This window comes from Glossina fuscipes, unplaced genomic scaffold (assembly GCF_014805625.2).
Source record: "Glossina fuscipes isolate IAEA_lab_2018 unplaced genomic scaffold, Yale_Gfus_2 128, whole genome shotgun sequence".
In the NCBI taxonomy this organism is placed as follows: Eukaryota; Metazoa; Arthropoda; class Insecta; order Diptera; family Glossinidae; genus Glossina; species Glossina fuscipes.
In genome coordinates, this window is record NW_023998471.1 from 1,396,421 (window position 1) to 1,407,545 (window position 11,125).

At 33.4% G+C, this 11,125-nt stretch overlaps 1 protein-coding gene across 1 annotated transcript in view; it reads left to right on the forward strand.

The window, feature by feature from the left end:
• The first annotated feature begins 695 nt into the window (after nucleotides 1–695).
• Nucleotides 696–11,125, forward strand: part of LOC119640823 (leishmanolysin-like peptidase) — a 14,062-nt gene continuing 3,632 nt past the window's right edge. The window contains exons 1-10 of the mRNA XM_038039072.1: nucleotides 696–1,248; nucleotides 3,643–3,782; nucleotides 4,048–4,078; nucleotides 4,143–4,225; nucleotides 4,831–4,942; nucleotides 5,123–5,508; nucleotides 5,570–5,795; nucleotides 5,855–6,042; nucleotides 6,245–6,377; nucleotides 6,438–6,597. Of these exons, the coding sequence (XP_037895000.1) occupies nucleotides 1,030–1,248; nucleotides 3,643–3,782; nucleotides 4,048–4,078; nucleotides 4,143–4,225; nucleotides 4,831–4,942; nucleotides 5,123–5,508; nucleotides 5,570–5,795; nucleotides 5,855–6,042; nucleotides 6,245–6,377; nucleotides 6,438–6,597 (1,678 nt within the window). The 5' untranslated portion in view covers nucleotides 696–1,029. The remainder of the gene's footprint in view (nucleotides 1,249–3,642; nucleotides 3,783–4,047; nucleotides 4,079–4,142; nucleotides 4,226–4,830; nucleotides 4,943–5,122; nucleotides 5,509–5,569; nucleotides 5,796–5,854; nucleotides 6,043–6,244; nucleotides 6,378–6,437; nucleotides 6,598–11,125) is intronic.

Below are 11,125 nucleotides of genomic sequence, written 5' to 3' on the forward strand. Positions count from 1 at the left end.
AATCCATAAATAAGAATTTAAATTACATTTTCTCTTGCTTGCTGTTAAATTTTGCTTGCTGATGTTAGATTTTACATTAAATTTCTTTTAGACAGTGTTGTTCTCTGTTGAAAGTCTGCTTCTTTCTATGAGAAGAAAATGTTGAGAGGAATTTCATTTATTCTCTAGTGTCAAATCTCTCTCTCTGCCCCCCTCTCTCTTAATCCAACTCTTATCATATAAGAAGTTTATTTAAAGGTGGTTGCATTTTTCCAATCCCATTTGAGGTAATCATTACTATTAACTTTTTATTGAATTTGCGATGCGACAATATTGAGACATAGCGGTCAGGAAAAGTTTATGAGCAAGATTATTAAACAAGTGTTAATAAAATAGTTTCTTGAGTTTATTCTTTTCGAATAAAATCTCCAAAACTACGTAATTTTATACTATATAAAAAAAGTTACTAAATATAATTTAATAACATTCAGCTTGCCCTGTTTTTTTTACCGTTATAATTTTTAATGTATTACAAAAAAAAAGAAGAATGCTCTTTTCAGTTCCAAGACTTCACACGGTATTTATATTAAAGTGTTTCTGTAAGAGAATGAGAGAGAAAGAGAAATTAATTTTCGGACTAATATTCGCTCACACAATCAGCTGTTTCACCTGTTAGTGTTAAAGCTAAAAAGAAAAATTTTAAAAATAATTTGTTTAATTTGTCTTATTTATTACTCAAGCAAGCATTAGTTAATGTTTATTGAGCGGAAATAGTAACAAAATAAATTATTTTGTTGCCGTTCAACAGAGGACGCAAAAGTTCATACATGTATATACATAATAAATCAGTTCAAAGAAAGTCAAAAGCCAAATAATAAAAGACAAAGAACGTGATGTGTTGTTCAATTTATTTTAATTATGAAAATTGCAAATCCGCGAAACTTTTAATAATTTTAAATTAAATACATCGTTTAATTGCTGAAAACAAAAAAAATGTTCTAACTAACAAAGGATTCTCCGCAGATTAATGACGACCTGTAGACAGTTACAATGTACCCAAATGTACAACCGCGTCTCAAATATCCGCAAATATTTCAGCAATCTACTAAGAAAAGTCAAATATTGCGGTTACGGGCAATTTGGAGGACATCGATCACAGGATCGTGCAGAGTGCCTATAGCCGGCATAATTATGATGATAGTATTTGCAAATTTCAGTTATTTGGTACAAACGCACAATTGTCAACATTACTATCCTAAAGCTTCTGATGTAAGTTTATCATACGTGTATGCATGTATGTATGTATGTATTACATGCCTACGTTTCCTTGTTCAAATATTTAGCTGCAATTTCATCTTCAACATCTCTCAATAACTTTCAGTTCGTAGCTTGACGATTATATCGACGGAATGAAATAAATAGTTGTAGGAATTGAAAAAAACTTGTCTCCAAGATATAATATCAGGCGCGCACAATTGCGTACTTCTCGAACATATTTGTACATTTTTCTTTATGAATATATTTAATTAAAAATGCGCAATGTGTAATTGACTATTAATATGTATAGCACCTCGCAATAGCTCGACAAAGGCTTTATTTAGTTCATTTAGTCACAACAACTATCGCAATTATTAACAACATGAATTAAGTAAGGGGTGTGGAGGATGTTGTATATATATTCAGATTGAGAATTGATTTACTCTATGTTAAACCGCAAGACATAAACCTGTTTTTTCTTTTTTAATAAAAAATTCAAATATATTTTATAACTTTAAAGGTGAACTAAGTAATCTGTAAAGCAATGCACGATTGTCTTTCTTCATTACATACAAATCTGCATCTGTAGTACTTGTAGTATAGGTATTGTTTTATAAAGTCAATGAATTACAAAGAAAATTGTTGCGTCGAATATGTCACATGAAACTTTTGCATCTTATGTTGGCATAACCTTTTTTCAAAATTTTTGTGCTTTTTTTGTAAACATTTATGTATTTCCGGTTATTAGTAAATTAGAAAAAGTCGAAGTTTTGTTAAAAAACATTATTCCTTTTTTATGTCCAACTGCATAATTGAGCTTATTATAGCTTCCTAAAATTGATAACGGTTTGAAGGGTGTCGTAACAAAAATTTGTCGAATATCGCATTTTTTTTTTTTTTTAAGTTTCAATAATTAATTCGCCATGTTTAACTTTTAATCGTTCCATTAAAACTGCAGTAGTGACTATAAAGCTTCTTTAAAAAAATGAAAGTACGTCTTATTAAGTCGAAAAATAAGTAAAATTTACCCCTATGCCAACGTTTAATAGGCGAGAAAAGAAACCGTACCTCTTTTTATTTCGTAGAGAACGGCTTTAAAGACACTTTAGGCCTAAGTTAGGAATTGCTCAGGGCAAAGTCCAAAAATCAGTCAAATCACACATACATACAAAGGGGAATTGTCTAATATCGTCTTATTAATAATAATAATATGAAATGAAAAATTAAATAAATAAAATGACGTCTCCTATTAGTGCTACAAAAAATCCTTCCATAAATACATCTATTGACAATTTCTCTATTCTTAACCTTACGCTTTTATGAATACTGTCATCAATTTTAGCAGCAAGTGGGCTTTGGCGGTGATCTATATAAATAGGAGGATTGTTTAAAATCTCAATTCTCTCTGTCAAAAAAAATGGCTCACATTTTATGAGAAACACCAAGTTAAAGTCAATATATCATTGATATGATAAATGATGCAAATCTCCTGCTTTACCTTATAAAGCATTTATGGTTATTTAAAGATTTGTACATTATACGCCACTAAAACGATTGCCCTCATTATTTTGTTAGGAAAACTGACTTTTTAATTAAACATTAAAATGATTATTAAAACCAAAAATGGGACAACAAATTAATTGAATGAAAGTTTACAAAGAAAATCTACACCATCCCATATGTTACTCAATTAGAGAAGCGAGCAATTGCGATTGCATTAATTTAACGTATTTGTGTGAACACATATAAGTAAAAGTCCATAGAAAAGAAAAGATTTTCACAATTTTCAATATGTATAACTGAAAATTTTCAAAGCATTCAAAGAGACTCAATAGAGAAGCAATAAGTTTGACATTGAAAGTAGGCGCTAAGCGAAAGACTTTAGTGTGCACTTTACAAACTTTAGATTTACCAACTGATATCAGTTTAGGTATATGCACATAGACAGATGTACATACATGTTATCGAAATTGGAGACCAATCAGAGCAATTCATTTAGTGCAACACTTAAGTAAAATAGGCCTTCATTTCATGGTCCATGGTACCGGACATCTTCACTGCAGGTCTTTCCTCGTATTTGCAGCTTTTTTCGCCAGTAATTTCATTGAAAACATAAATATGGAGAAAATGTTTTTATTTGATATATTTATTCATTGCAACATTGATCGGATCTAAGAAAGACTTCAGCATTATTGAATTAAACTAATCCATCACTGAATATCATTGACGTCGGATAAGTTATCGCTCTTTTTTTAAATGGATCCTTTACAAAAACGATGTAGGAAAGGTTGGGAAGTGTATAAGTTGTAGATAACATAAAACTCGCCCTCAGTCGAATAACATATTTCCTTCTCCTCTTTTTTTTTGACGAAATTTCAAATATTAATCTAAAACAAGTATTTTTAGGTTATTCACGGTGTTCAGACACAGACTATTCATGTTCCGACGAAAGATGGTAACAATGCATTTAGTAATTCAAGGGAGAAACGAAGCATAGTGGAGAAGCCGTTGCGGATTTCATTATTCTATGACGAATCGGTTCTAAGGTAAGATATTCTAAAAGTAAACGAAAGTGTTGTTAACTAACAACGAAGAGAATATATTTGTTAAAAACCTCTTTTATATAATATATAATATATATTCACAACATCTTTGTATTTGATTATGCGTTACTTTAAAAATTCAAGTGAAAGTGTCAATTACAAGATTATACAAGACAATAGACAGTGTTTAGAAGTTATTGGCAGCATATGTGTAGATCAAAGCATCCACAAATGTGTTATTATTAATATTTTTTTTTATTCTTTACAGTTTGGATACCAGTAAATTTATTCTTATAAACGTAAGTATTTATAAGTCTCACAGTTAACCGCATAATCGGAGACACACAATTCCTTTTCTTCTAGGAAACTGTGCTACCGGAAGCTTTACAATTTTGGGCGAAAGCATTAATGGTGCAGCAGATAAAGGGACCTATTCGGCTTAACAGGTAACATTGAAACAACAAAGTAAGTTCTCATTTAAAATGAGTGCTTTTTAGAATTAAAAGGAATCTGTCGCTTTGGGGCAGCTTTAACATCATCCATTTAAACTTGGTTTGCGGTTTAAGATAATAGTAACATATCAATCTATTATAATTTTCCAATAAAATGCAGGCTAACGATTAGATTAAATTAACTGCGCAGCTCAAGCTCATCACATATCTATATATATATATATATATATTTAGATTACCGTTTTTGATATATACACTATTGTGCTTTCTTTGGAAAAAATTTTATGCGCTTTGCCTATCTTAAAATTTTGAAATTAATTAGTGACCCCAAGCAAATCTAAGTAGATGTGGAGATTAACTCTTGATGGGATATGCGCTTTACTTCTTGATTAAAGAGAAAAAAAGCTTGAAGACATTACTAGCATTAGTCTCAATAAACTTTAGAAATCCCCAAATATCCCTAGTGAAAACTATTGAGTTTGAGGCGAAATCTAACATACTTCCTTAGAAAATATTTCCTTCTTTCTGTGAATATAATAAACAGTGGGTTTAATAATTTTTCGAAGTATCTAAATTATTTTTTTTTCTTATTCTCGTAGAAAATGTAATAGTACTCAGGTATTTGTGAAAGGCGGTCTAACGCACTGTATAGACAATTGTAAAGCCGTGACCATGTGCGGCGAAGTTGAAGTTCCTTATGAACATCTAGATGTAAGTAAAAATACTTTTTTAAATTGGTTTCGTTTTATTCAACTTTCAAAGAATATTTTCAACATTCTGTACTAGTTAGTTAAATTCAATGTTTCATAGATCAATAGATTTTTAACCTTTTGCATTTATAATGAACTAAAGTATTATCACTATTGTTTTACTTTTATTCATTGTCAACAGATATGTCGTGTATGCAACGCATCTGGTCAAAATTGTCGAATTGATAATAGTACAGAGGCAGGCGAAGGAATTCAAAATTCTGATTTCATATTCTATGTATCGGCCCGGCAAACCGAACGTTGTCATAAGGGACTCACAGTAGCATACGCCGCTCATTGCCAGCAAGAAGCTACTTTGGATCGGCCAATAGCAGGTCATGCAAATTTATGTCCGGATAGTATAAGCACTAAACCGCAAGAGCTGCAGACACTTATATCGACAGTGAAGCACGAAATTTTACATGCATTAGGTTTTTCAGTTAGTTTATATGCGTTTTTTCGTGATGCTAAAGGAAAGCCTAGAACACCTCGTAAGCCCGATACTGGCAAACCTCACTTAAATGAAAAGTAAGTAAGTTAGTTAAAGCATTCGAGAATTTTTATTGCATCTTCAAATGTTTATTAAAAGGCTGCAAATTCATCAATGGAGCAATAATACTATTCGCAAAGTTATTAGAGAAAATTGGTCAGTGAGGGGAGGCCATGTACGCAGAGAAATCGATATGATGGTAACGCCTAAAGTCGTGGAGGAGGTTCGTAAACATTTTAACTGTGATAAGTTGGAGGGGGCCGAATTAGAAGATCAAGGAGGTGAGGGCACTGCCTTAACACATTGGGAGAAACGCATTTTAGAAGTAAATATAGGAAATTATTGCCCCTTTATCAGAAATATATAATTATTATTTATTCTCAGAATGAAGCCATGACGGGAACGCATACACAATCACCTATATTCTCACATATAACGTTGGCACTAATGGAAGATTCCGGTTGGTATAAACCAAATTATAGCATGGCTAATTCGTTATCATGGGGTAAAGGGCTGGGTTGCAATTTTGTCATGCGCAGCTGTAAAGACTGGATTCAACTGAACAATGCAAAGTAAGTCCAATCAATGAAAATATAAATTCAATTTCCGAAACATCTAACAGAGTAATAATAAGAGGTAACTTTTGCTATTTTAAAACTAAAAGATTAAACTTTTTACATCTGCTACAATGGTTGCAGTAGTTATGTTCATTATATTTACCAACAATTAACTACAAAACTCTTTAAAGCCAGCTTTGCATTTTTACCTTTACAGAGGACACAGTATACATCCATTTTGTTCGAAAGTCAAACAGGAACCTTTACAGACCGAATGTACAAATGACCGCACTTCCGTAGCATTGTGTAATTTAATTCGACATGAGACAGAGCTACCGTCGAAATATCAGGTAAGTTAAAATACCTTATGGCCGAAAGCTAAAGATAATATCGCAACATTTCAATTTAAGAATTTCGACAGCATCAACGACATTAAAGAAGGTGATGAAGGTTATTATGGCGGATCGGTATCCCTGGCTGATCATTGTCCTTATATTCAGGAGTTCACTTGGCGCAACAAAAATATAATTGTTAGAGGTTCACATTGTAATTTTGTCGAAAATAATCCAAGTAAGTTTTTAGAAAATCTCTTTGTATTCTTAAGAGGTTATATCAATTTGTGATGTGTTTTGCGCTGATTAAACCCACCATAAGTTGGGGGTATACTCATTTGGTTTTTTTCAAAAAGGAAGCTTCAGAGCCCCTATAAAATGTATATGTTCTTGATCAGCGTGAAATCCTAAGATGATGTCCGTCCGTGTGGTGTGTGTTGTTGGCGCTTTCCTGGTTGCAAAAATGAAGATATCGTCTTCAATTTTAGTAGAAACATTGTAAGTTTCTGCACGTAGGTGTGTATTGAAAATGGATGAAATTGGTCAGCGCAAAAGCGCGCTGTTATTGAAGTTAGAAGGCTGAAATTCGCCACATTTACTTAACGAAATACCTTACTCTCTAGGTCCAAAAATGGAAACTATCGGCGGTGTCCACACAATGTTACGAATGATTCAATTTTCTTTTTTTTCACTTTTTTGAGGGTTAATGCTTATTTATCATGAGGCAAACAAGAGGGAAGGTTTAAAGTTATTTTGTACACTTGTCAAATGAAGATGTATTATCTGCCTAAGAATGGGTTGATTTGAAAAGAAATATGGTACAAACAGCGATTAATTTTTTCTTAATAATGCCAGCGATATGGGTATCAAATAAAAGAACTTGGAGAGTAGAATGCGAAGAGCATAGGGTGGGTAGGCGATAACTTTCTTACTTGAAAAGATGTTCAATCGAAATTATAGTCGTTTTTCGAGTGAATTATTGAAAAGGAAAAAAAAAACTCAAATCGGGTTTTTACGATATTTTTAGAAAATATTTCATTTCTTGATTTAGATAGGAAATTGTCAAATCTAATAGCACGATAAAAGGGAATTTTTGAAAAATCATTGTAAGCACTTGCCTGTTAATTAATATCTTCATTTTTTAGAGCACAAAAAGCGATATTATCTCTTAAAAAAAATGCACTTGTTATAATAAGCGCCACATCCACATATATTGTTATACATCGTGATATCGGCTTGTTTTTCCCTTTCTAGGGGAACAAAATTTATAAATAAAAACTATTTGAACAAGAAATCATGTCCTCCATTAAAACTAAGCGACGCGAAAGCAAATATATATAAAAGTATATACGGAGACGCTGGACTTTTTCACTAAATGCAGAACGTTAATTCAATGCCTTCAAAATAGTGCTTGTCCTTCATACACATATATCCCTGCATAAAAATCAAACCTTGTACAATCTTCTTTACCACGCCTACTATTTACTTATATTACCCAAATATTTATTAGTCTACATTTACATGTACCCATCACAGAAAGATGATTTTGTCAAAACGTGTGTAAAACCTAGAATGAGGCGATCTCACAAAGTACATATATTCTTGATTAGTATAAAATTTTAAATCGATTTAATAACGACCGTCTGTGTATTTATCCGTTTGTATAACGTGTCTTGTAAACATTCTCCAGGTCGTAAAATGAAACTGGTAGAAACATTGGAAGTTCTTGCATGCAATCTTGGTCTTGAAAATGGGCCCAGTCGGTCGTAGAACACGTCTACAGCACCACGTAAACTGACATTATTCCGACTGTTTTTCAAAAGGAATGAAAAATTGTTTTTTTGCTCGTTACCCATAAACTATAGCAAGTAAAAGTACAAATATTGGAACGCATACTCTATGGGAGATGCTATAGCATTTGTGCACAAAAATAGGAAATATTGACCACGCCTACCCAATATTATAGTGCACCATAATTTCATTGTTTTTCAATACCTTTATAAGGAGCAAAAACAAGCTTCGAAAACCCCATAAAGTATACAAATTCGTGGCCAATTTCAAATTTAGAATGCACATAAACATGTCCGGCTGTCTGCCTGCGCAACTGTGTAGTATTTGTGGTAAACATTCTCCTATTAGCGAAATTGAATAGATCGTCTACGAACTTAAAATTGGCTTAAACTTTTCCAAGGGCACGCCTACAACGCCCACACACGTATGCGATGAAAACTTTTATTTGGAAAATAGAAAATATCAGCCGCTCCCACACCGCATTATAGAGCATGAAAATGTAGTTCTTTTACTTTTTTCGTCGTTTTCAGGATAACGGCGATGGGTACAAGAAATTCGCTCATGACAGAATTATTATTGTTATTATTTGTACACGTATACAACCATATATTATTTTGTTGAAAATTAACACTGAGTTCATTCACACATATATCGAATCGAAGTAACCTTTTGCTTCCAATTTTCCATATATGAAAATATTCGAATGTTGTTTTTATTATTCAAGAGCTTTTCATTATGACTTATTAATAATTTTGATGAACTCCGTACACTCATAAGTGATTTTAATCCAACCTTTTTATCGCTTCAAGAAACCCATTGCAGAAGCTCTTTTAATCCTATTCCACCCAAAATCATATAGTGGATACTTCACGAATGCTGATCAAAACTCATATTCCAAACAAGGAGTAGGTATTTTTATAAAATCAAGTATACCTCACAAACGCATAAATTTAAGCTCAAATATACAAGCCGTAGCGATACAAATAATGTTAAATATAAAATTTGCAGTGCTTTCGCTCTATATTCCACTTTCGCAATCGCTTTCTCAGCAAGAATGCTACAGTTTATTCTCCGTACTTTTCCCCCCATTAATTATATGCGGCGATTTCAACAGTTGGAATACCATCTGGGGCTCAACAGTAAACAACACTCGCGGTACTGTTTTAGAAAAGGCCTTTTTTCAAAGCAACCTTTGCGTTTTAAATGATGGAAAACCAACGCACTTCTGAACTCATCATACTTTTTCACATATTGATTTAACATGTTGCTCTCCATCACTTCTTCCTTTGGTGTCCTTGTCTATTTCTGATGATCTACATAATAGTGATCACTTTCCAATCATAATCGATCTTAAACTTTCAACGTCCTCTGCTACTCCAGCAAAACAGGCCAAATTCCTCCAAGATAAAGCGGATTGGATCAATTACTCCAAACAGGTGGAGTCATTTTTGAACTCAAAGCCATTTAACGGAAACTGCAACCATGATGCTGCTACTATGTCTAAAGCGATTCGCACGGCTGCTCATCTTTCTATTCCACAATCCAACACCTCTTTTAAACGAGCTACGGTTCCATGGTGGAACAACACGCTTTCGTTTTTGAGGAAAAATAAAATGGATCTATGGCACCGCTTTAAGAGATGTCCTGATCAGAATCACTTGTTATTATACAAAAAGGCCAATGCTCTATTCAGGAAGGAATTACGCAAATCAAAGGCACTTAGTTTCGAACTTTTCTCGAGACGAATTCACAGAAATACATCAATGAAAGTTGTCTGGAACAAAATCAACAGACTTAATGGGACTTCAAACCTGGACCAAATTTCTGCCATCTGCACTCCCAATGGAACTTTAACTGACGCAGATGAGATTTCTAATTACTTTGGAAAAGTGTGGTGCGAATACTCCTCTGACAGCAACTTCTCCAGTGCTTTCATTGAAAATAAAAGGACTCCAATATCTCCTTCAAATAATATCGATAGATGTGCCATTTTCCTGGAAAATTGCGTATCCACCTCAGAACTTGGAAGTTGTCTCCCCAATTTGAAGGGGAAGACACCTGGTCTAGACCGCATCTCATACCAAATGATCAGTGCTACGACTAAGTCTAGTAAAAAGAAATTACTGGACCTACATAATACGGTATTTATGACTGGCCATATACCCTACATGGCCATATACCCTACATCTCTTTCAACGAAATTAGCGAAATTCTTTGCCGTGTACCAAGAGTGGAACATTGTCTCTACGCGGACGATGTATACATTTTTACAAAAGAAAAAGACAACACGAAAGCAATCAACATCCTCGAATCTATTTCATGTGAGATCTCCACATGGGCAAACTCGTCTCTATACAAAAATCAAAAAAAATGCACATTTGTCGAAAACAAATGTGCGATGCAGGAAACCTACTGATGCATATTAACGACTTACCAGTACTAAATGTGCAGACGCTCCATGTTCTCGGGCTCACGTTTTCAAACAATTATTGTTGGAAAGCACACTGCCTTCGGTTAAAAAAACTCCCTTTTAACAAGGGTAAATTTCATACAGTACGTTGCTTGGAGAAGCCAAGCGCATATTAACACTATCGCTTATCTTATCAAAATGCTTGTGTTAAGCAAGATTGACTATGCTTTGATAATTTATGGCAATAGCTGCAAATCTAATATCAACATCCTTAAACCGGTCTATCACCAAGCCGTTAGAGCAAGATGTTATACTTTTCGGACGACGCCCATAAATAATATTATAATTGAAACTGGTCTCCCAACTTTAGAAAATAGACTGTATGAGTTAAAAGCTAAAATAGTCCCTAAGCTTCTTAATTCAAACAAATCCATTCTCGGTGATGACGTAAGAAAGATTATTATTGCGAAGAAAATTCCAAAGTCACCATCTGCAATTGACTGTTGTTTGTGCATCGCAAATGAATTGAACATTCCCTTAAAAATTTCCCGCTCTTTTGGTGTTA